The sequence below is a fragment of the Phasianus colchicus genome, chromosome 32 (assembly GCF_987193195.1).
Source record: "Phasianus colchicus chromosome 32, bPhaCol1.hap1.1, whole genome shotgun sequence".
Classification (NCBI taxonomy): Eukaryota; Metazoa; Chordata; class Aves; order Galliformes; family Phasianidae; genus Phasianus; species Phasianus colchicus.
In genome coordinates, this window is record NC_143467.1 from 1594183 (window position 1) to 1619702 (window position 25520).

Sequence of the window (25520 nt, forward strand, 5' to 3'; positions counted from 1 at the left end):
CCCCACACACATTTCCCCCCCCCCCCCCGCCCCCCAGCTGAGCTCCGTGGGATCGTGGCCGCTCCCCCCCCCCGGCGACGTCGCCCCCCCCACTTTGGAGGACTTCCCCCCCCCAATTTGGGAGGACTCCCAAAAATGGGACCCCCCCGCGGTCCCCCATCACTACGAGGATGTGGTCGAATGGGGGGGGGGGAGGAGGTGAGAAACGACCCCCCCCCCTTTTTTTTTTGGGGGGGGGGGGGGTTGATCCTTTTGTGGGGGGGGGGCGGCTTTTAATTTGGGGGGGGGGCTCAATTTTGGAGGTGATTTGGGGGTCTTTAATTACCCCCCCCAGCCCCCAGACCCATTAATTTTGGGGGGGGCACTGGGGGTCTCATTGCCCCCATTAATTTTGGGGGGGCTGATCTCCATTTCCTTGGGGGGGGTCTTAATTATGGGATTGATTTGGGGGTTTGCAGGGGGGGGGATTGGGGTCCTTCACCCTTTTGGTGGGGGGGGGGTCTCAATTTGGGGGGGGGTCTCAATTTGGGTGAGGGGGTCGCAATTATAGGGGGTGGTTTCAATTATAGGAATGGGTCTTTAATTACCCCCCCCAACCCCCTTAATTACTTGGGGGGGGGGGAGGAGGGGGAATTGGGGTCTCCGCCCCTTTTAGTGGGGTGGGGGGGGTGGGGGTCTCAATTTTGGGGGAGATTTGGGGTCTCTAAATCCCCCCCCCCCCCCCCCCCCCTTGTGTCTGCAGCTGCCCTTTCACCTCCGGGGGGAATTGGTGTGAGCCCGCCCCAATAAACTGCGCCTAATTAACAGCCTTCATTAATGGCGTCTCTATGGGGCTCTATGGGTCTCTATGGGTCTCTATGGGGCTCTATGGGGCTCTATGGGTCTATGGGGTCTCTATGGGTCTATGGGGTCTCTATGGGGTCTCTATGGGTCCCTATGGGTCTCTCTGGGTCTCTATGGGGTCTCTATGGGGCTCTATAGGGTTTCTATGTGTCTCTATGCATCTCTATGGGTCTATGGGGTCTCTGTGGGTCTCTCTGGGGTCTCTTTGGGGTCTCCCTATGGGTCTCTATGCGGCAGTTATGGGGTCTCTCTATGAGGTCTCTATGGGTCTTATGGGGCAGTTATGGGGTCCCTATGGGTCCCTGTTGGTCTCTATGGGTCCCTATGGGGTCTCTGTGGGGCTCTATGGGGCTCTATGGGTCTCTATGGGTCTCTATGGGTCCCTATGGGTCTCAATGGGTCTCTATGGGGCAGTTATGGGGTCTCTGTGGGTCCCTATGGATCTCTATGGGGTCTCTATGAGGCGCTATTGGGTCTCTATGGGTCGCTATGGGGCAGTTATGGGGTCTCTATGGGGTCTCCATGCATCTCTATGCATCTCTATGGGTCTATGGGGTCTCTATGGGTCTCTATGGGTCTCTATGGGTCTCCCTCACACCCCACTACCTCCCCCATGGCTGCCCCATAGCTGCCCCATAGCTGCCCCATAGCTGCCCCATAGGTGCCCCATAGCCGCCCCATAGCTGCCCCATAGCCGCCCCATAACTTCTGTGGGTTACAGGGCACTTGCCCCATAGCAGCCCCATATCTCAGTGCCCCACAAGTGCTCTGCAACCCACGAGGTGCTGCCCCACAGAGACCCCAAATCTGCCCCATAGGAACCATAGGAGCCCCTCACCGCTGCCCCATAGAATCCCAAACTGTGCCCCATAGATCCCCAAATTCTGCCCCATAGGGATCCTAAATTCTGCCCCATAGAACCCCAAATTCTGCCCCATAGATCCTCCAAACTGTGCCCCATAGATCCCAAATTCTGCCCCATAGGGATACCAAATTCTGTCCCATAGAATCCCAAACTCTGCCCCACAGATCCCCAAACTGTGCCCCATAGATCCCAAAGTCTGCCCCATAGAATCCCAATCTGTGCCCCATAGATCCCAAGCTCTGCCCTATAGGGATCCCAATCTGTGCCCGATAGAACCCCAAATTCTGCCCCATAGATCCCGAAATTCTGCCCCATAAGGATCCCAAATTCTGCCCCATAGAATCCAAAACTCTGCCCCACAGATCCCCAATCTCTGCCCCATAGATCCCAAGTTCTGCCCTATAGAATCCCAAACTGTGCCCCATAGATCTCAAATTCTGCCCCATAGATCCCAAACTGTGCCCCATAGAACCCCAAATTCTGCCCCACAGATCCTCAATCTGTGCCCCATAGAACCCCAAATTCTGCCCCATAGAATCCCAAACTCTGCCCCACAGATCCCCAATCTGTGCCCCATAGATCCCAAGCTCTGCCCTATAGGGATCCCAAACTATGCCCCATAGATCCCAAATTCTGCCCCATAGATCCCCAATCTGTGCCCCATAGAACCCCAAATTCTGCCCCATAGATCCCGAAATTCTGCCCCATAAGGATCCCAAATTCTGCCCCATAGATCCCCAATCTGTGCCCCATAGATCCCAAAGTCTGCCCCATAGAATCCCAAACTCTGCCCCACAGATCCCCAATCTGTGCCCCATAGATCCCAAGCTCTGCCCTATAGGGATCCCAAACTATGCCCCATAGATCCCAAATTCTGCCCCATAGATCCCCAATCTGTGCCCCATAGAATCCCAAACTGTGCCCCATAGAACCCCAAATTCTGCCTCATAGATCCCAAAATTCTGCCCCATAAGGATCCCAAATTCTGCCCCATAGATCCCCAATCTGTGCCCCATAGATCCCAAATTCTGCCCCATAGATCCCGAAATTCTGCCCCATAGAATCCCAAACTCTGCCCCACAGATCCCCTATCTCTGCCCCATAGATCCCAAGTTCTGCCCCATAGATCCCCAAACTGTTCCCCATAGAACCGCAAATTCTGCCCCATAAGGATCCCAAACTCTGCCCCATAGAATCCCAAACTCTGCCCCACAGATCCCCAATCTGTGCCCCATAGATCCCAAGTTCTGCCCCATAGAATCCCCGAACTCTGCCCCATTCAACCCAAGCCCCGCCCCTTCCCCCAAGCCCCGCCCCCTTCCACAAGCCCCGCCCCTTCTGTCAAACCCCGCCCCTTCATCAAAGCCCCGCCCCCTCCGGACCCCTTCACTCCAATGCAGCGCCGTGGAGGACCGCGGGCGGCGCTCTGTCTCCCCGTCTCTATGGTCGGTGGCGCCGCTCTGGCCGCTCGTTTCCTCTTTTCGCTCCGCCTCTTTGCGGTGTCTCCAGCGTGACTCCGCCCCTTCCGGTGCCGCTCTACCCCGCGCGTCTCTGTGCTCCGGAGTCCTCCAACGCCGTGCGGAGCGGTGAGGAGTTGTGGGGCGGCCCCATAGAGACACAAAGAACCCCATAAGCGCCCCATGGAACCCCATAAGCGCCCCATAAATCCCCACGGGACCCCGCAGCCCCACGGCTCCCGTAGATTCCAGTGGGGATTCGGCCCCATCGCGCCCCATAGAGACCCCAGAGCGGCGCTGCCCCATGGGGGGGGGGGGCTGGGGGAGCGGTGTGGGGCTCGGCTATGGGGCGCGCTATGGGGCAGGAGATCCGTGTGGGGCTGGGGATCCCCTTAAGTCGCTGTGGGGCTGGTTGTGGGGCTGGGGCTCCAGTTGTGGGGCTGGGGATCCCATAGATCCCTGTGGGGCTGGTTGTGGGGCTGGGCTGCAGTTATGGGGCTGGTTGTGGGGCTGGGATCCCATAGATCGTTATGGGGCTGGTTGTGGGGCTGGGGCTCCAGTTATGGGGCTGGTTGTGGGGCTGGGCTCCCCATAGATCGCTATGGGGCTGGTTGTGGGGCTGGGCCTCCATCGGTCCCTATGGGGCTGGTTGTGGGGCTGGGGATCCCGTACATCCCTATGGGGCTGGTTGTGGGGCTGGGGCTCCAGTTATGGGGCTGGTTGTGGGGCTGGGGCCTCCATAGATTCCTATGGGGCTGGTTGTGGGGCTGGGGATCCATGCATCCCTATGGGGCTGGTTGTGGGGCTGGGGATCCCATAGATCCCTATGGGGCTGGTTGTGGGGCTGTAGCTCCAGATATGGGGCTGGTTGTGGGGCTGGGACTCCAGTTATGGGGCTGGTTGTGGGGCTGTAGCTGCAGTTATGGGGCTGGTTGTGTGGCTGGGCCTCCATAGATTCCTATGGGGCTGGTTGTGGGGCTGGGCTCCCCATAGATCACTATGGGGCTGGTTGTGGGGCTGGGATCCCATAGATCCCTATGGGGCTGGTTGTGGGGCTGGGGCTCCTACTATGGGGCTGGCTATGGGGCAGATCCCCTCTATGGGGCTGGAACCTTTTATGGGACCTGCTGTGGGGCAGGGCCACTCTATGGGGCATGCTATGGGGCATGACCCCACTATGGGGCACGCTGTGGGGCAGGAGGACCCCGCTATAGGGCAGGACCCTGCTATGGGGCACACTATGGAGCAGGACCCCGCTATGGGGCAGGAGGACCCCACTATGGGGCACGCTATGGGGCTGGAGGACCCCGCTATGGGGCACACTATGGGGCAGGAGGACCGCGCTATGGGGCAGGAGGACCCGCTATGGGGCACACTATGGGGCAGGAGGACCCCGCTATGGGGCACGCTGTGGGGCAGGAGGACTCTGCTGTGGGGCAGGAGGAGCCCGCTATGGGGCAGGAGGACTCTGCTATGGGCACGCTATGGGGCAGGAGGACCCCACTATGGGTCACGCTGTGGGGCAGGACCCTGCTGTGGGGCAGGAGGACCTTGCTATGGGGCATGCTATGGGGCAGGAGGACCCTGCTATGGGGCACGCTGTGGGGCAGGAGGACCGCGCTATGGGGCAGGAGGACCTCGCTATGGGGCAGGAGGACCTCGCTATGGGGCAGGAGGACCTTGCTATGGGGCATGCTATGGGGCAGGAGGACCTTGCTATGGGGCAGGAGGACCCCGCTATGGGGCAGGAGGACCCGCTATGGGGCAGGAGGACTCTGCTATGGGCACGCTATGGGGCAAGAGGACCTCTCTATGGGGCAGGAGGACCTTGCTATGGGGCATGCTATGGGGCAGGAGGACCCCGCTATGGGGCAGGAGGACCTTGCTATGGGGCACGCTGTGGGGCAGGAGGACCTCGCTATGGGGCAGGAGGACCCCGCTATGGGGCCGAGCTCCCTGACCCCTCCCCCCTTTTCCAGCTCCAATTGGAAGCCCCGCCCACTCCGAGAAGACCACGCCCACGAGCTGCGAAGCCCCGCCCCCCTCGGCCACCGCCCTCCCTAAGCCCCGCCCGCCGGCGCCATGGCCCCGCCCCTTTTGTGGGCGTGGCTCGTGCTGGTGCAGGCGGTGGGCGGGGCGGTGGGCGGGGCTTGCACCGGAAAGAGGTGGAGCCTGAAAGGAAGCGGCGCTTTGAGTGACGGCGCCGGGAATTACTCCGTCATGGGGGAGTGCATCTGGGTGCTGCACGGTGAGCCGTGGGGACACGTGGGGACACGTGGGGACCATAGGGACACACAGAGACCTGAAGGGACCCATAGGAACCCCATAGAGACCATAGGGACCCATAGAGACACATAGGGACCCATAGGGAGACAAAGAGACCCGTAGGGAGACGAAGAGACCCATAGAGACCAGAGGGACCTATAGAGACACATAGGAACACATAGGGACCCCATAGAGACCCATAGGGACCCATGGAGACACATAGGGACCCATAGGGACTGATAGACAACATAGGGACCCATAGAGACACATAGGGACACATAGGGAGACACAGAGACCCATAGAGACCCATAGGGACCCATAGAGACCCATAGGGACACATAGGGAGCCATAGAGACCCATAGAGACACATAGGGACCATAGGGACCCATAGGGATCCATAGGGAGACATTGGGACCCATAGAGACCCCATAGGGACCCATAGAGACCCATAGGGACCCATAGAGGCCCAATAGAGACACATAGGGACCATAGGGAGACAAAGAGACCCATAGGGACCCATAGAGACCCATAAGGACCCATAGGGACCCATAGGGAGACATTGGGACCCATAGAGACACATAGGGACTCCTAGAGGCCCCATAGAGACACATAGGGACCATAGGGAGACAAAGAGACCCATAGGGACCCATAGAGACCCATAAGGACCCATAGGGACCCATAGGGAGACATTGGGACCCATAGAGACACATAGGGACTCCTAGAGGCCCCATAGAGACACATAGGGACCATAGGGAGACAAAGAGACCCATAGGGACCCATAGAGACCATAGGGACACGTAGGGACCGCATAGAGACCATAGGGACCCATAGGGACCTATAGGGACACATAGGGACCCCATAGGGACCCATAGGGACCATTAGGGGCCATAGGGAGCCATAGAGACACATAGGGGCCATTAGGGACCCATAGGGATCCCATAGAGACCCCATAGGGACCATTAGGGACCATAGGGACCCATAGAGACACATAGGGATCCATAAGGACCCATAGGGACACATAGGGATCCATAAGGACCCATAGGGACCATAGGGACACATAGGGACTATAGGGACCAATAGGGAGACATTGGGACCCATAGAGATCCCATAGGGACCCATAGGGACCATAAGGACCATTAGGGACCATAGGGACACGTAGGGACCCATAGGGACCCATAGAGCCCCATAGGGACCCATAGAGACCCATAGAGACCCGTAGAGATCTCATAGAGAGACCCCATGGAAACCCCATAGGGACCCCGTAGGGACCCATAGGGACCATAGGGACCCATTGGGACCCATAGGGATCCCATCGAGACCCGTAGAGACCCATAGGGACATATAGGGACCCATAGGGACCATTAGGGACCCATAGGGACCCCATAGAGCCCAATAGAGACCCATAGGGACCCATAGGGACCCATAGGGCCCCATAGAGACCCATAGAGTCCCATAGGGACCCATAGGGACCCATAGAGACCAATAGAGACCCCATAGGGACCCACAGAGACCCATAGAGACCCATAGAGACCCCATAGAGACCCCATAGGGACCCATAGGGACCCATAGAGACCCATAGGGACCCATAGAGACCCATAGAGACCCATAGGGACCCATAGGGACCCATAGAGACCCATAGAGACCCATAGAGACCCCATAGGGACCCATAGAGACCCATAGGGACCCATAGGGCCCCATAGAGACCCATAGGGACCATAGGGATATTGGGGGTCTGGGGGGGGTTATGGGAGGATATTGGGGATATGGGGGGGATATGGGGTGTCTGGGGGAGTTATGGGGGGATAATGGGGATATGGGGGGGTTATGGGGGGGATGTTGGGGATATGGGGGGAGGATATTGGGGATATGGGGGGGATATGGGGTCTGGGGGGTAAGGGGGGGGATATTGGGGATGTGGGGGGGGTATGGAGGTCTGGGGGGGTTATGGGGGGGTTATAGGGGAGATATTGGGGATATGGGGGTCTGAGGGGGATATGGGGGTCTGGAAGGGTTATGGGGGGGATATTGGGGATATGGGGGGGATATGGGGGGTCTGGGGGGGGTTATGGAGGGGGGATATTGGGGTGTGGGGGGGTTATGGGAGATAATGGGTTATGGGGGGATATGGGGGGGATATGGGGGTCTGGGGGGGTTATGGGGTGGGTTATGGGGGATATTGGGGGGACATGGGAGTCTGGGGGGTGAGGGGGGGGATATGGGGGCCTGGGGGGATTATGAGGGGATATTGGGGATATGGGGGGAACATGGGGGTCTGGGGCCTTAAGGGGGGGGATATTGGGGATATGGGGGGGATATGGGGGTCTGGGGGGGGGAAGGGGGGATATGGGGGATCTGGGGGGGGTTGTGGGGGGGATATTGGGGATATGGGGGGTCTGTGGGGGTTATGGGGGGATATTGGGGATATGGGGGGGATATGGGGGGGATATGGGGGGTCTGGGGGGGGTTATGGAGGGGGGGTATTGGGATGTGGGGGGGTTATGGGGGATAATGGGTTATGGGGGGGGATATGGGGGTCTGGGGGGGGGTCATGGGGGGATATTGGGGATATGGGGGCTAAGAGGGGGATATGGGGGTGCATCTGGGGTCAGATATGGGGTGGGGGTGTCAGTGGGGTGACCCATCCAGACCTGGTGACCCCTGACCTTTGACCCCAGCCACCCCCGGGCAGCGCGTGCTGCTGACGCTGACGGAAGTGGAGACGGAGTGCGGCTTCGACTTCCTGTTTGTCTTCGATGGCCCCGCCCCCCGCGGGCGCCTATTGGCTGCGCTCAGTGGCAACGCCCCGCCCCCACCGCTGCTGGAGGCCGCCTCGGGGCAGGTGGGCGGGGCTACGGGAAAGGGGGCGGGGCTACGGGAGGGGGTGGGGCTAAGGGAGAAAGGGCCAATGGAACGGGAAGTGGTGATGAGAAGGGGCGGGGCTACGGGAAAGGGGGCGGGGCTAAGGGGGAAAGGGCCAATGGAAGTGGGCATGCGAAGGGGCGGGGCTAAGGGAAAGGGGTGGGACTAAGGGAGAAAGGGCCAATGGAAGGGGAGTGGACATGAGAAGGGGCGGGGATATGGGAAAGGGGTGGGACTAAGGGAGAAAGGGCCAATGGAAAAGGTAGGGGGCATGCAAAGGGGCGGGGATATGGGAAAGGGGCGGGGCTACGGGAAAGGGGGCGGGGCTAAGGGAGAAACGGCCAATGAAAGGGGAGTGGGGATGAGAAGGGGCGGGGCTATGGGAAAGGGGTGGGGCTAAGGGAGAAAGGGCCAATGGAAGGCGTTGGGGGCATGCGAAGGGGCGGGGATGTGGGAAAGGGGCGGGGCTACGGGAAAGGGGCGGGGCTAAGGGAGAAAGGGCCAATGGAAGGGGAGTGGGCATGGGAAGGGGCGGGGCTATGGGAAAGGGGTGGGACTAAGGGAGAAAGGGCCAATGGAAGGCGTGGGGGGCATGCGAAGGGGCGGGGTTACAGGAGGGGGCGGGGCTAAGGGGGAAGGGCCAATGAAAGGGGTGGGGACAGGTGGAGGGGCGTGCTTATGGGAAAGTGGGCGGGGCTAGGGGAGGGGCGGATCTACAGGAGGGGATGGGCCTATCGGAAGGGGGCGTGGCTATGGATGAAAGGGCCAATGGAATGGGAGTGAGCACGTGAAGGGGTGGGGTTACAGGAGGGGGCGGGGCTAAGGGAAGGGGCGGGGCCAAGGGAGAAAGAGCCAATGGGAGAGGAGTGGGCATGTGAAGCGGCAGAGCTAAATGAGGGGCGGAGCTAAATGAGGAGGAGGGGCTACAGGAGGGGGGCGGGGCTAAGGGAGAATGGGCCAATGGAAGGGGAGTGGGCATGAGAAGGGGGCGGGGCTATGGGTGAAAGGGCCAATGGGATGGGAATGAGCATGTGAAGGGGCGGGGTTACTGTGTGGGGCTAAGGGAAAGGGGCGGGGCTAAGGGAGAATGGGCCAATGGGAGGGGAGGGAGTATGTGAAGGGGCGGGGCTAAGGGAAAGGGGGTGGGGCTAATGGATGGGGCGGGTTTAGGGGTGGGGCTACCTGAAGGGGGCGGGGCTAGGGGGAAGGGCCAATGGAAGCGGAGCGAGCATGTAAAGGGGCGGGGTTACAGAAAGGGCGGGGCTAAGGGAAGGGGCGGGGCTAAGGGAGGATGGGCCAATGGAAGGGGGGTGGGCATGCAAGGGGGCGGGGCTATGGCAAAAGGGGCGGGGCTAAGGGAGAAAGGACGGGGGAAGGGGTGGAGCTCTGTGGGTTTCTATGGGGTTTTATGGGGGCAACGTGGGTTCCTATGGGGTTTTATGGGTGTCTGGGTCCCTATGGGTCCTTGTGGGTCCCTATAGATCTCTATGGGGTCCCTATGGGTCTCTATGGGTCTCTATGGGTCTCTATGGGTCCCTATGACTTCCTATAGTTCCTATGGGTCCCTATGGGTCCCCATGGGTCCCTATGAGGTCCTTATGATCCTTAGGGTCCCTATGGGTCGCTATGATCCCAATGGGTCCCAATGGGTCCCTAAGAGTCCTTATGGGGTCTCTATGGGTCCCTATGGGTCCCTATGGTCCCCATGGGTCCCCATGGTTCTCTATGAGGTCCCTATGATCTTTATGGTTCTATGGGTCTCTATGGGTCCCTATGGGTCCCTATGGTTCTTATGGGTTCCTATGGGTCTCTATAGGTCTATGGACCCTTGTGGGTCCCTATGGGGCTCTATGGTTCCTATACTTTCTCTGGTCCCTATGGGTCCCTATGGGTGCTTATGGGGTGCGATGGGTTCTCTATGGGTCCCCATGAGTCCCTACGAGGTCCCTATGATCTTTATGGTCCCTATGGGTCCCTATGATCCCAATGGGTCCCTATGGGATCTCTATGATCCCTATGATGCCTATGGGTCCTTATGGGTCCCTATGGGTTCCTATGGGGTCTCTATGGTCCCTATGGTGCCTATGGGTCTCTATGGGTTTTTATGGGTTTCTATGGGGTCTCTATGGTCCCTATGCTGCCTATGGGGTCTCTATGGGTCCCTATGGTGCCTATGGGTCCCTATGGGTCTCTATGGGCTTCTATGGGTTCCTAGGGGTCCCTATGGTCTCTATGGGGCGCTGTGTGTCCCTATGGTCCTTATGGGTCCCTAAGAGTTTCTATGGGGTCTCTATGATCCCTATCGTGCCTATGTGTCTTTCTGGGTCCCTAAGAGTTCCTATGGGATCTGTATGGTCCCTACAGTGTCTATGGGTCCTTATGGGTCCCTATGGGTTCCTATGGGGTCTCTATGGTCCCTGTGGTGCCTATGGGTCCTTCTGGGTCCCTAAGGGTTTCTATGGGGTTTCTATGGTCCCTAGGGATGCGTATGGGTTCTCTGTGGGTCTTTATGGGTTGTTATAGTCCCTATGGGTCTCTATGGGTTTCTAGGGGTCCCTATAGTTCATATGGGGCGCTATATGTCACTGTGGTCCGTATTGGTCCCTAAAGGTCCCTATGGGGTCTCTATGGTCCCTATGCTGCCTATGGGGTCTCTATGGTCCCTATGGTGCCTATGGGGTCTCTATGGTCCCTATGGTGCCTATGGGTCTCTATGGGTTTTTATGGGTTTCTATGGGGTCTCTATGGTCCCTATGGTGCCTATGGGTCTCTATGGGTTTTTATGGGTTCCTAGGGGTCCCTATGGTCTCTATGGGGCGCTATGTGTCCCTATGGTCCTTAGGGGTCCCTATGGGTTCCTATGGGATCTCTATGGTCCCTATGGGTCCCTAAAGGTTCCTATGGGATCTGTATGGTCCCTACGGTGCTTATGGGTCCTTATGGGTCCCTGTGGGTTCCTATGGGATCTCTATGATTCCTATGGTGCCTATGGGTCCTTATGGATCTCTAAGGGTTCCTATGGGGTCTCCATGATCCGTATCGGTGCCTATGGGGTCTCTATGGGGTCTCTATGGGTCTTTATGGGTCTTTATGGGTCCCTATGGGTCCCTATGGGTTCATATGAGTCTCTATGGGTCCCTATGGGTCCCTATGGGTCCCTATGGTCCCTATGGGTCCCTATGTGTCCATATAGGTCGCTATGGGTCCCTATGGCCACTATGGATCCCTATGGTCCCTATGGCCACTATGGGTCCCTATGTGTTCCTATGGGTCCGTATGGGTCCCTATGGGTCCCTATGGGTCCGTATGGGTCCCTATGGTCCCTATGGGTCCGTATGGGTCCATATGGGTCCCTATGGTGCCTATGGGTCTTTTTGGGTCCCTAAGGGTTCCTATGGGGTCTCTATGGTTCCTGTGGTGCCTATGGGGTCCCTATGGGTCTTTATGGGTCGCTGTGGTCCCTACAGGTCCCTGTGGGTCCCTGTGGGTCCCTATGGGTCCCTATGGGTCCCTATGGCCACTACGGGTCCCTGTGGTCCCTGTGGGTCCCTATGGGTCTGTATGGGTCCCTATGGGTTCATATGGGTCCCTATGGCCCCTATGGTCCCTATGGGTCCCTATGGGTCCCTACGGTCCCTATGGTCCCTATGGGTCCCTATGGGTCCCTATGGCCACTATGGGTCCCTATGGGTCCCTATGGCCACTATGGGTCCCTATGGTCCCTATGGGTCCCTATGGCCACTATGGGTCCCTATGGGTCCCTATGGGTCCGTATGGGTCCCTATGGGTCCGTATAGGTTCCTATGGGTCCCTATGGGTCCCTATGGTCCCTACGGTCCCCCTGTGTCCCCCCCCTCCCCAGATGCTGGTGCAGCTGTTCAGTGACGCCAATTACAACCTGGGGGGATTTTCGGGTCACTTCCGGTCCAGCCGCTGCCCGGGGGGCTGCAGGGGGCGCGGGCGCTGCGACCCCCAGGGTTTGTGCCACTGCCAGCCCGGCTGGGGGGGGCCGGATTGCGGCAGAGCCCACTGCCCCGATGGCTGTCCGCATCCGGGGGTCTGCAACCAGGTAAGGGGGGGGGGGGGGGAGAGGGGGGGATATGGGGGTCTGGGGGGGGTCAGGGGGGGGGGTCTGGGGGTTTGGGGGGGGGTGCGGGGGGAGATGTGGGGTGTGAGGGAGGGGGTGGGGGTGGGGGGGGGATATGGGGGTAGATATGGGGGTCTGGGGGGGGATGTGGGGGTCTGGGGTGAGATATGGGGGGTGGGGGGGGGATATAGGGGGAGTGGGGGGGGATGTGTGGGGAGTCGGGGGGGATGTGGGGGTCTGGGGGGGTCTGAGGAGGGGGTGTGGGGGTTTGGGGGGTTGTGGGGGGAGATGTGGGGTGTGAGGGAGGGTGGGGGGGTCAGGGGGGGATATGGGGGAAGATATGGGGGTCTGGGGGGGGATGTGGGGGATGTGGGGGTCTGGGGGAGATTGGGGGGATGTGGGGGTTTTGGGGGGGTGTGGGGGGAGATAGTGGGGTGTGAGGGAGGGTGGGGGGGGTTGGGGGGGATATGGGGGTACATATGGGGGTCTGGGGGGGATATGGGGGTCTGGGGGGGGTCTGAGGAGGGGGTGTGGGGGTCTGGGGGGTGATGTGGAGGGAGATGTGGGGTGTGAGGGAGGGTGGGGGGGTTGGGGGGGGATATGGGGGTAGATATGGGGGTCTGGGGGGGGATGTGGGGGTCTGGGGTGAGATATGGGGGGTGGGGGGGGGATATAGGGGGAGTGGGGGGGGATGTGTGGGGAGTCGGGGGGGATGTGGGGGTCTGGGGGGGGGTTTGGGGGGGGTGTGGGGGGAGATAGTGGGGTGTGAGGGAGGGTGGGGGGGTTGGGGGGGGATATGGGGGTAGATATGGGGGTCTGACGGGGGGATGTGGGGGTCTGGGGGAGATTGGGGGGGGGTGTGAGGGTTTGGGGGGGGATACAGGGGGTGTGTGAGGAGATAGTGGGGTCTGAGGGAGGGTGTGGGGGCTTCGGGGGGGATATGGGGGTAAATATGGGGGTCGGCGGGGGGATGAGTGGGGGTCTGGGGGGGGGATGTGGGAGTCTTGGGGGGGGGATATGGGAGTCTGGGGGGGGGGATAGGGGGTGTGGGGGGAGATATGGGGGTTTTGGGGGGGATGTGGGGGTCTGGGGGGCTCTGAGAAGGGGGTGTGGGGTTTGGGGGGGGATGTGGGGGGAGACAGTGGGGTGTGAGGGAGGGTGGGGGGCGTCAGGGGGGGATATGGGGGAAGATATGGGGGTCTGGGGGGGATGTGGGGGTCTGTAGGGGGACATGGGGGTTTGGGGGGGGGTCTGAGGGGGGCTTTGGGGGTCTGGGGTGAGATATGGGGGTGGGGGGGGGATATAGCGGGGGTGAGGGGAGATACTGGGCTTTGGGGTGGATCTGGGGGTCTGGGGGGCGGATGTGAGGGGTGTGGGGGGCATGTGGGGGTCTTGGGGGGGTCTGACGGGGGGATGGGGGTTTGGGGGGGGTGTGGGGCATCCGGGGCGGATATGGGGGTAGATATGGGGGTCTGGGGGGGGATGTGGGGGTCTGGGGTGGGATATTGGGGGGGAATATGGGGGTCTGAGGGGGGGATGTGGGGGTTTTGGGGGGGACGTGGGGGTCCTGGGGGGGGATGTGGGGGTCTGGGAGGGGTTGGGGGGGTCTGGGGGTCTGGGGGGGGGTTGTGGGGGGAGATAGTGGGGTGTGTGGGAGGGTGGGGGGGGTTGGGGGGGATATGGGGGTAAATATGGGGGTCTGGGGGGGGTTATGGGGGATTTTGGGGGGATCTGGGAGTCTGGGGGGGGTTATTAGGGTCTGGGGGGGGTTATGGGGGCCTGGGGGGGTTATTAGGGTCTGGGGGGGGTTATGGGGGCATGGGGGGGTTATTAGGGTCTGGGGGGGTATACGGGGATTTGAGGGGGGGGTTTGGGGGTATATATGGGATGTGGCTGTTTGGGGGGGGTTATGGGGGATACGGGGTTCTGGGGGTGGGATATGGGGTCTCTGAGGGGGGGGGACATGGGGGGATGGGGGGATTTGAGGGGGGATGTGGGGGTCTGGGGGGGACATGGGGGTCTGGGGGGGGATGTGGGGGGAGATCTGGGGGTAGATATGGGGGTCTGGGGGGGGTTATGGGGTCTGGGGGGGGGTTATGGGTTTTTTGGGGGATGTGGGGGTCTGAGGGGGGGGTTATGGGGGTGGGGGGGGGTCTTTAGGGTCTGGGGGGTTATATGGGGGTTTGAGGGGGGGGTTTGGGGGCGTACATGAGGATGTGGGTGTTGGGGGGGGTTATGGGGGATGTGGGGTTCTGGGGGGGGGATGTGGGGGTCTTGGGGGGGGGTTATGGGGGATTTGGGGGGGGATCTCGGGGTCCAAAGGGGGATATGGGGGCATTTATGGGATATGGCTGTTTGGGGGGGGGTTATGGGGGAGATGGGGGTCTGGGGGGGGGGATATGGGGGATTTGGGGGGGATGTGGGGGTCTGGGGGGGGATTTTGGGGTTTGAGAGGGGATGTGAGGCTCCCAGCCCCATAGAACGGAGTGATGGGGACCCCAGACCCCAATATTGGGGTCCCAGACCCACAGATGGGGGATTTGGGGACCCCAGAGCCATAGGAAAGGGAATTTATGGGGTCGGGGGGGGGAGGCTATGGGGTGGGGGCTGGGGCATTTATAGGGTCAGATCTGGGATCCGTGGGATTTGTGGGGTTTCCACCCTATAGAATGTGGGTCTGGGGCGTTTGTGGGGTTGGATCTATGGGATCTATGGGGTGTCCACCCTACAGGGTTGGGGTCTGGGGCATTTATGGGGTCAGAATTGGGATCTATGCGGTTTCCACCTTATAAGATGTGGGTGTGGGGCATTTATAGGGTCAGACCTGAGATCTGTGGGGTTTCCACCTACAGACTTGGGGTCTGGGATGTTTATAGGGTCAGACCTGGGATCTATGGGGTTTCCACCTACAGACTTGGGGTCTGGGATGTTTATAGGGTCAGACCTGGGATCTATGGGGTTTCCACCTACAGACTTGGGGTCTGGGATGTTTATAGGGTCAGAGCTGGGACCGATGGGATCTATGGGGTGTCCACCCTACAGAGTTGGGGTCTGGGGCATTTATGGGGTCAGATCTGGGATCTGTGGGGTTTCCGCCTATGGACTTGGGGTCTGGGGCGTTTATGGGGTCGGACCTGGAGATCTATGGGATCTGTGGGGTTTCCACCTACAGACTTGGGGTCTGGGGTGTTTATAGGGTCAGAGCTGGGATCTATGGGATCTGTGGGGTTTCCACCTACAGATTTGGGGTCTGGGACGTTTATGTGGTCGGACCTGGGATGCGTGGGGCTGCGGGTGCCCCCACCCCATAACCGCCCCCCCTTTTAGGGTACGGGGCGCTGCGAGTGCCCCCCCGGATTTGTGGGGCGCAGCTGCCAGGTGGACGTTTGGGGTTTTGGGGGCGGCGGCCGTTGGCACCCCATAAGTGACGGCGACGACGTTTTTGGGGTCAGGGTGGGAGCAGCCGGGGTCGTCCTGCCCCACACCGGGGGCTTCTACGTCTTCGGGGGTGAGTGCGGTTATGGGGCCGCTATGGGGTCGCTATGGGGTCGGTATGGGGTCCTTATGGGGTCGTTATGGGGTTATGGGGTGGTTATGGGGTGGTTATGGGGTTATGGGGCGGTTATGGGGTGGTTATGGGGTCATCCTGCCCCACACCGGGGGCTTCTACGTCTTCGGGGGTGAGTGCGGTTATGGGGCCGCTATGGGGTCCTTATGGGGTCACTATGGGGTTATGGGGTGGCTATGGGGCTGGGGGAGTTATGGGGTGGTTATGGAGCAGTTATGGGGTGGGTATGGGGTGGTTATGGGGTCGTCCTGCCCCACACTGGGGGGTTCTACATCTTCGGGGGTGAGTGCCACTATGGGGTGGCTATGGGGTCGGTATGGGGTCACTATGGGGTCCTTATGGGGTCCTTATGGGGTCCTTATGGGGTTATGGGGCGGTTATGGGGTGGTTATGGGGTCGTTCTGCCCCACACCGGGGGATTCTATGTCTTCAGGGGTGAGTGGGGTTATGGGGTTGCTATGGGGTCCTTATGGGGTCGGTATGGGGCTGGGTGGGTTCTGGGGTCGGTATGGGGTCCTTATGGGGTCATTATGGGGTTATGGGGTGGTTATGGGGTCGTCCTGCCCCACATGGGGGGGTTCTACGTCTTCGGGGGTGAGTGCGGTTATGGGGTGGGCATGGGGTCGCTATGGGGTCCTTATGGGGTGGGTATGGGGTCCTTATGGGGCTGGGTGGTTATGGGGCGGTTATGGGGTGGTTATGGGGTGGTTATAGGGCTGGGGGGCTATGGGGTGGCTATGGGGTCTCTATGGGTTGCTGTGTGTTCCTATGGGATTTACGGGATCTGTGGGTCACTCTATGGCATCTATGGGGCACCGCGTGTTCCTATGGGGTCTGTGGGTCTCTATGGGGTCTATGGGGTGCTGTGTGTTCCTATGGGGTCTATGGGTCTCTATGGGGTCTGTGGGTCAGTCTATGGGATCTATGGGGTGTGTGGGTCTGTATGGGGTGCCATGTGTTCCTATGGGATCTGTGGGTCTCTATGGGGTGCTGTGTGTTCCTATGGGATTTATGGGATCTGTGGGTCACTCTATGGGGTCTGTGGGGTGCTGTGTGTTCCTATGGGGCCTGTGGGTCTCTATGGGGTGTGTGGGTCACCCTATGGGATCTATGGGGTCTGTGGGTCACTCTCTGGGATCTATGGGGTCTGTGTGTTCCTATGGGACCTGTGGGTCTCTATGGGGCGCCGTGTGTTCCTATGGGGTGTGTGGGTCTCTATGGGATCTATAGGATCTATGGTTCTCTATGGGGTGCTGCGTGTTCCTATGGGATCTATGGGGTCTGTGGGTCTCTATGGGGTGTGTGGGTCACCCTATGGGATCTATGGGGTCTGTGGGTCTCTATGGGGTCTATGGGGCGCTGTGTGTTCCTATGGGGTCTCTGGGTCTCTATGGGGTGCTGCGTGTTCCTATGGGATTTATGGGGTCTGTGGGTCACTCTCTGGGATCTATGGGGTCTGTGGGTCTCTATGGGGTGTGTGGGTCACCCTATGGGATCTATGGGGTCTGTGGGTCTCTATGGGGCGCCATGTGTTGCTATGGGATTTATGGGATCTGTGGGTCACCCTATGGGATCTACGGGATCTGTGGGTCTCTATGGGGTGCCATGTGTTCCTATGGGATCTGTGGGTCTCTATGGGGTGCTGTGTGTTCCTATGGGATTTATGGGGTGTGTGGGTCACCCTATGGGATCTATGGGGTCTGTGGGTCTCTATGGGGTGTGTGGGTCACCCTATGGGATCTATGGGGTCTGTGGGTCTCTATGGGATCTATGGGGCTGTGTGTGTTCCTATGGGGTCTGTGGGTCTCTATGGGGTCTGTGTGTCACTCTATGGGGTCTATGGGGCGCTGTGTGTTTCTATGGGGTCTGTGGGTCTCTATGGGGTGCTGTGTGTTCCTATGGGATTTATGGGGTCTGTGGGTCTCTATGGGGTGTGTGGGTCTGTATGGGGCACCGTGTGTTCCTATGGGATCTGTGGGTCTCTATGGGGTCTCTATGGGGTCTGTATGGGGCGCTGCGTGTTCCTATGGGATTTATGGGATCTGTGGGTCGCTCTCTGGGATCTATGGGGTCTGTGGGTCTCTATGGGGTGTGTGGGTCACCCTATGGGATCTATGGGGTCTGTGGGTCTCTATGGGGTCTGTGTGTCACTCTATGGGGTCTATGGGGCGCTGTGTGTTTCTATGGGGTCTGTGGGTCTCTATGGGGTGCTGTGTGTTCCTATGGGATTTATGGGGTCTGTGGGTCTCTATGGGGTGTGTGGGTCTGTATGGGGCACCGTGTGTTCCTATGGGATCTGTGGGTCTCTATGGGGTCTCTATGGGGTCTGTATGGGGCGCTGCGTGTTCCTATGGGATTTATGGGATCTGTGGGTCGCTCTCTGGGATCTATGGGGTCTGTGGGTCTCTATGGGGTGTGTGGGTCACCCTATGGGATCTATGGGGTCTCTGGGTCTCTATGGAGTCTGTGGGTCATTCTATGGGATCTGTGGGGTCTGTGGGTCTCTATGGGGCACCGCGTGTTCCTATGGGGTGTGTGGGTCTCTATGGGATCTGTGGGTCGCTCTCTGGGATCTATGGGGTCTGTGTGTCACTCTATGGGGTCTATGGGGCGCTGTGTGTTCCTATGGGGTCTGTGGGTCTCTATGGGGTGCTGCGTGTTTCTATGGGATTTATGGGTCTGTGGGTCAGTGTCTGGGATCTATGGGGTCTGTGGGTCTCTATGGGGTCTGTGGCTCTCTATGGGGCGCCATGTGTTTCTATGGGGTGTGTGGGTCTCTATGGGATCTATAGGATCTATGGTTCTCTATGGGTTGCTGTGTGTTCCTATGGGATTTATGGGGTGTGTGGGTCACCCTATGGGATCTATGGGGTCTGTGTGTTCCTATGGGGTGCCGCGTGTTCCTATGGGGTGTGTGTGTCTGTATGGGGTGTGTGGGTCACCCTATGGGATCAGTGGGGTCTGTGGGTCTCTATGGGGCTGTGTGTTCCTATGGGATTTATGGGATCTGTGGGTCACTCTCTGGGATCTATGGGGTGTGTGGGTCTCTATGGGGTGTGTGGGTCTCTATGGGATCTATAGGATCTATGGTTCTCTATGGGGTGCTGCGTGTTCCTATGGGATCTATGGGGTCTGTGGGTCTCTATGGGGTGTGTGGGTCACCCTATGGGATCTATGGGGTCTGTGGGTCTCTATGGGATCTATGGGGCTGTGTGTGTTCCTATGGGGTCTGTGGGTCTCTATGGGGTCTGTGTGTCACTCTATGGGGTCTATGGGGCGCTGTGTGTTTCTATGGGGTCTGTGGGTCTCTATGGGGTGCTGTGTGTTCCTATGGGATTTATGGGGTCTGTGGGTCTCTATGGGGTGTGTGGGTCTGTATGGGGCACCGTGTGTTCCTATGGGATCTGTGGGTCTCTATGGGGTCTCTATGGGGTCTGTATGGGGCGCTGCGTGTTCCTATGGGATTTATGGGATCTGTGGGTCGCTCTCTGGGATCTATGGGGTCTGTGGGTCTCTATGGGGTGTGTGGGTCAGTCTATGGGATCTGTGGGGTCTGTGGGTCTCTATGGAGTCTGTGGGTCAGTCTATGGGATCTGTGGGGTCTGTGGGTCTCTATGGGGCGCCATGTGTTTCTATGGGGTGTGTGTGTCTGTATGGGGTGTGTGGGTCAGTCTGTGGGATCTATGGGGTCTGTGGGTCTCTATGGGGTCTGTGGGTTGCTGTGTGTTGCTATGGGATTTATGGGATCTGTGGGTCGCTCTCTGGGATCTATGGGGTCTGTGGGTCTCTATGGGATCTATGGGGCTGTGTGTGTTCCTATGGGGTCTGTGGGTCTCTATGGGGCGCCATGTGTTTCTATGGGGTGTGTGTGTCTGTATGGGGTGTGTGGGTCACCCTATGGGATCAGTGGGGTCTGTGGGTCCGTTTTTAGGGCAGGCCCTGGGCGCCCCATTGGGGGATCTGGTGATGTTCAACTTCAGCACCAATTCCTGGAGCCGCATCCTGCAGCGCCCCGCGCCGGTCAGCGCCCGCCCTGACCTCTGACCTCTGACCCCAGCCCTGACCTCTGACCCCCAGCAATGTCATCTGACCCCTGCCCTGACCTCGGAACTCACATCTAACCTCTGACCCCCAGCCCTGACCTCTGACCCTCAGCCCTGACCTCTGACCCCCAGCCCTGACCTCTGACCCTCAGCAATGTCCTCTGACCCCCAGCCCTGACCTCTGACAACCAGCCCTGGCCTCTGACCCCAGCCCTGACCTCTGACCCTCAGCAATGTCCTCTGACCCTCAGCCCTGACCTCTGACCCTCACCTCTGACCTCTGAAACCCAGCCCTGACCTCTGACCTCACGTCTAACCTCTGACCCCAGCCCGGACCTCTGACCCTCAGCAATGTCCTATGACCCTCAGCCCTGACCTCTGACCTCACCTCAGACCTCTGACCCCCAGCCCTGACCTCTGACCCCCGCCCTGACCTCTGACCTCACATTTGACCTCTGATCCCCAGCCCTGACCTCTGACCCTCAGCCCTGACTTCTGACCCCCAGCCCTGACCTCTGACCTCACATCTGACCTTTGACCCCCAGCCCTAACCCTGGGCCCCCCTCCCCCCATCCCTGACCCTTGACCCCCGTGACTCCCTGACCTTTGACCTCTGACTCCAGCTCTGACCTCCAACCCCCATCCTTGGTCTCAGACCCCTGTCCCTGACCTCTAACTCCCCATCCCTGACCCCTGACCCCCATCCCTGACCCTTGACCCCCCCCCGACCCCCAACCCTGACCCCGGATCCCCCATCCCTGACCCTCGACCCCCCCCACCCCTGACCCCCATCCCTGCCCCCTGACCCTGGATCCCTGACCCCTGACCCCCCCTTGACCCCCATCCCTGACCCCTGAACCCCGGATCCCCCACCCCCCCATCCCTGACCCTTGACCCCCCACCCCTGACCCCCATCCCTGACCTTTGACCCCGCCTGACCCCCATCCCTGACCCTTGACCCCCCCCTCGACCCCCACCCCTGACCCCTGACCCTGGATCCCCCACCCCTGACCCCCCCATTACCCCCTACCCCCTTGACCCCCATCCCTGACCCTTGACCCCCCCACCCCTGACCCCCACCCCTGACCCTTGATCCCCCCCTGACCCCCACCACTGACCCCTGACCCCCCGACCCCCCCCTGACCCCCACCCCTGACCCTTGATCCCCCCCTGACCCCCACCACTGACCCCTGACCCCCCGACCCCCCCCTGACCCCCATCCCTGACCCTCGACTCCCCCCACCCCTGACCCCTGACCCCGGATCCCCCACCCCCCCACCCCTAATCCCCCCCCCGACCCCCATCCCTGACCCCTGAACCCCGGATCCCCCACCCCCATCCCTGACCCTTGACCCCCCCACCGCTGACCCCCATCCCTGACCCTTGACCCCCCACCCCTGACCCCCATCCCTGACCCCTGAACCCCAGATCCCCCACCCCCCATCCCTGCCCCCTCGACCCCCCCCAACCCTGACCCCCATCCCTGACCCCTGACCCTTGACCCCCCACCCCCCCTCCGTCCCCCCCCGTTACCCCCTGACCCCCATCCCTGACCCTTGACCCCCCCCCAACCCCCATCCCTGACCCCAGATCCCCCACCCCCCATCCCTGCCCCCTCGACCCCCCTGACCCCTGACCCCGTTACCCCCTGCCCTCCATCCCTGACCCCCCCCCCAACCCCCACCCCTGACCCCTGACCCCGGATCCCCCACCCCCCATCCCTGCCCCTCGACCCCCCACCCCTGACCCCATCCCTGACCCCTGACCCTTGACCCCCCACCCCCCTCTGACCCCCCCCGTTACCCCCTGACCCCCATCCCTGACCCTTGACCCCCCCACACCTGACCCGTGACCTCCCCCTGACCCCCATCCCAGACCCCTGACCCCGGATCCCCCACCCCCCATACCTGCCTCCTCGACCCCCCACCCCTGACCCTTGACCCCCCACCCCCCATCCCTGACCGTCGACCCCCCCCGTTACCCTCTGACCCCTACCCCTGACCCCGGATCCCCCACCCCCCCATCCCTGACCCTTGACCCTCACCCCTGACCCCTGACCTCAGATCCCCCACCCCCCATCCCTGACTGTCAACCCCCCCCGTTACCCCCAACCCCCATCCCTGACCCTTGACCCCTCTCTAACCCCCATCCCTGACCCTGGATCCCCCCTGACCCGCATCCCTGACCCCTGACCCTGGATCCCCCATCTGTGACCCTTGATCCCCCCTTGACCCCCATCCCTGACCCTTGACCCCCCACCCCCCATCCCTGACCCTCGACTCCTCCCCCATCCCTGACCCCTGACCCCGGATCCCCCAGCCCCCATCCCTGACCCTTGACCCCCCACCGCTGACCCCCATCCCTGACCCCTGAACCCTGGATCCCCCACCCCCCATCCCTGCCCCCTCGACCCCCCCTACCCCTGACCCCCCCTGACCCCATCCCTGACCCCTGACCCTTGACCCCCCATCCCCCATCCCTGACCATCGACCCCCCCCCGTTACCCCCTGACCCCCATCCCTGACCCTTGAACCCCCCACCTCTGACCCCCACCCCTGACCCCTGACCCCAGATCCCCCACCTCCCATCCCTGCCCCCTCGACCCCCCCCACCCCTGACCCTTGACCCCCCGACGCCCATCCCCGACCCCGGATCCCCCACCCCCCATCCCTGACCCTCGACCCCTCCACCCCTGACCCCTGACCCCCCCCTGACCCTTGACCCCCCCACCCCTGACCCCATTACCCCCTGCCCTCCATCCCTGACCCCCCCCCCCAACCCCCATCCCTGACTCCTGAACCCCGGATCCCCCACCCCCCATCCCTGACCCTTGACCCCCACACCCCTGACCCCCATCCCTGACCCCTGACCCCAGATCCCCCACCCCCCATCCCTGACCCTTGACCCCCACACCCCTGACCCCCATCCCTGACCCCTGACCCCAGATCCCCCACCCCCCATCCCTGACCCTTGACCCCCACACCCCTGACCCCCATCCCTGACCCCTGACCCCAGATCCCCCACCCCCCGTCCCTGACCCTTGACCCCCACACCCCTGACCCCCATCCCTGACCCCTGACCCTTGACCCCCCACCCCCATCCCTGCCCCCTCGACCCCTACCCCTGACCCCTGACCCCCATCCCTGACCCCTGACCCCCCCAACCCTGACCCCCATCCCTGACCCTTGACCCCCCAACCCCCATCCCTGACCCTCGACTTCCCCCACCCCTGACCCCTGACCCTGGATCCCCCACCCCCGTTCCGACCCTCGACTCCCCCCACCCCTGACCCCCCCTGACCCCCACCCCTGACCCCTGACCCCCCCTGACCCCCACCCCTGACCCCTGACCCCGTTACCCCCTGCCCTCCATCCCTGACCCCCCCCCCCAACCCCCGACCCCTGACCCCGGATCCCCCACCCCCCATCCCTGCCCCTCGACCCCCCACCCCTGACCCCATCCCTGACCCCTGACCCTTGACCCCCCACCCCCCTTCTGACCCTCCCCGTTACCCCCTGACCCCCATCCCTGTCCCTTGACCCCCCCCAACCCCCACCCCTGACCCCTGACCCCCCCTGAACCCCATCCCTGACCCCTGACCCTGGATCCCCCATCCGTGACCCTTGATCCCCCCTTGACCCCCATCCCTGACCCTTGATCCCCCACCCCTGACCCCTGACCCCTGACCCCGGATCCCCCACCCCCCCATCCCTGACCCTCGACCCCTCCACCCCTGACCCCTGACCCCCCCCTGACCCCTGAAGCCCGGATCCCCCACCCCCCATCCCTGACCCCTGAACCCCAGATCCCCCACCCCCCACCCCTGCCCCCTCGACCCCCCCCTACCCATGACCCCTGACCCCCTTGACCTTTGCCCTTTGCCCCCCCCCCCGCAGGCCGCCCGCCACTCGCACACGGCGTGCCGCTGGCGCGACGCCATGGTGGTTTTCGGGGGGGAGCTGCGGGGGGGGGCGCTGGCGAGGGACGTGTGGCTCTACCGCCCCCAGCGGGGATGGACGGAACTGCAGCCACGCCGGCCCCCCCTCGGACCCCCCCGCGCCGCTCACGGAGCCGCCGTGGTCGGAGAGTGGCTCTACGTCAGCGGAGGTGGGGGGGGATTTTTTTTGGGGGGGGGGATGGGGGGGGTTTAGGGGGATTGGGGCGGTGGGGGAGGGGGAAATGGGGGGGTAGGGGGGTATTTGGGTGGGGGGGCGGGGGGGAATTGGGGGATGGGGGGTGGGGGAGGGGGGGAATTGAGGGGTGGGGGGGGATATTGGGGGGTAATTGGGGTTGGGGGGTGGGGGAGGGGGGTATTTGGGTGGGGGGGCTGGGGGGGCGTTTAGGGGGATTGGATGGGTGGGGGAGGGGGGTATTTGGGGGGTGGGGGGGGATAAGGGGGTATTTGGGTGGGGGGGAGGGGGGGAATTGAGAGTTGGGGGGATATTGGGGGGTAATTGGGGGATGGGGGGTGGGGGAGGGGGGTATTTGAGTGGGGGGGGCTGGGGAGGTGGGGGAGGGGGGGAATTGAGGGGTGGGGGGGGATATTGGGGGGTAATTGGGGGGTGGGGGGGTAGGGGGATATTTGGGGGGGGCTGGGGGGGGGTTAGGGGGATTGGGGGGGTGGGGGAGGGGGGAATTCGGGGGTGGGGGTGGGGGAGGAGGGAAATTGAGGGCTGGGGGGGGAGGGGGGTATTTGGGTGGGGGAGGGGGGTAATTGGGGGATGGGGGGGATGGGGGAGGGGGGTATTTGAGTGGGGGGCGCTGGGGGGCTGGGGCAGGGGGGGAATTGAGGGGTGGGGGGGGTATTTGGGGGGTGGGGGGAGTAGGGGGGTATTTGGGTGGGGGGGAGGGGGTTAATTGGGGGATGGGGGGGTATTTGGGGGGGGGATGGGGGGCGTTTAGGGGCATTGGGGGGGTGGGGAAGGGGGGGGAGGGGGGTATTTGGGGAGTGGGGGGGTAGGAAGGTATTTGGGTGGGGGGGAGAGGGGTAATTGGGGGATGGGGGGTGGGGGAGGGGGCGAATTGAGGGCTGGGGGGGGAGGGGGGTATTTGGGTGGGGGGGCTGGGGGGGCGCTTAGGGGGATTGGGGGGTGGGGGGTGGGGGAGGGGGGTATTTGGGGGGGGGCGAGGGGGGTAATTGAGGGCTGGGAGGTGGAATACGGGGGGGCTTATGGGTTAATGACCCCATTGACCCCACTGACCCCATTAACCCCATTAACCCCTGTGACCCCACTGACCCCCGTGACCCCATTAATCCTGTGACCCCATTGTCTCCAATGACCCCATTAACCCCAATGACCCCACTGACCCTGTGACCCCATAACCCCACTGAGCCCATGACCCCACTGACCCCATTGACCCCAATGACCCCATTAACCCCAACATCCCCATTGACTCCAATGACCCCATTACCCCATTAACCCCACTGGCCCCAATGCCCCCATTAACCTCTGTGACCCCACTGACCCCATAATGCCATTGACCCCATTAACCCTAATGACCCCACTGACCCCATTGCCCCCACTGTCCCCAT

At 61.7% G+C, this 25520-nt stretch overlaps 2 protein-coding genes across 9 annotated transcripts in view; both read left to right on the top strand.

The window, feature by feature from the left end:
• NPHS1 (NPHS1 adhesion molecule, nephrin) overlaps window positions 1-812 on the top strand; it is a 79059-nt gene extending 78247 nt beyond the window's left edge. For all 6 annotated transcript variants that reach the window (XM_090128156.1, XM_090128152.1, XM_090128157.1 and 3 more), the window contains exons 23-24: window positions 38-198; window positions 743-812. In XM_090128156.1, the coding sequence (XP_089984282.1) occupies window positions 38-198; window positions 743-800 (219 nt within the window). In that variant the 3' untranslated portion in view covers window positions 801-812. The remainder of the gene's footprint in view (window positions 1-37; window positions 199-742) is intronic.
• A 2367-nt stretch (window positions 813-3179) lies between these two features.
• The window catches only part of MEGF8 (multiple EGF like domains 8), a 56184-nt gene continuing 33843 nt past the window's right edge, over window positions 3180-25520 (top strand). For all 3 annotated transcript variants that reach the window (XM_090128158.1, XM_090128159.1, XM_090128160.1), the window contains exons 1-7: window positions 3180-3294; window positions 5145-5413; window positions 8106-8269; window positions 12152-12358; window positions 15704-15884; window positions 19876-19964; window positions 23884-24094. In XM_090128158.1, coding sequence (XP_089984284.1) covers window positions 5248-5413; window positions 8106-8269; window positions 12152-12358; window positions 15704-15884; window positions 19876-19964; window positions 23884-24094 — 1018 coding nt within the window. In that variant the 5' untranslated portion in view covers window positions 3180-3294; window positions 5145-5247. The remainder of the gene's footprint in view (window positions 3295-5144; window positions 5414-8105; window positions 8270-12151; window positions 12359-15703; window positions 15885-19875; window positions 19965-23883; window positions 24095-25520) is intronic.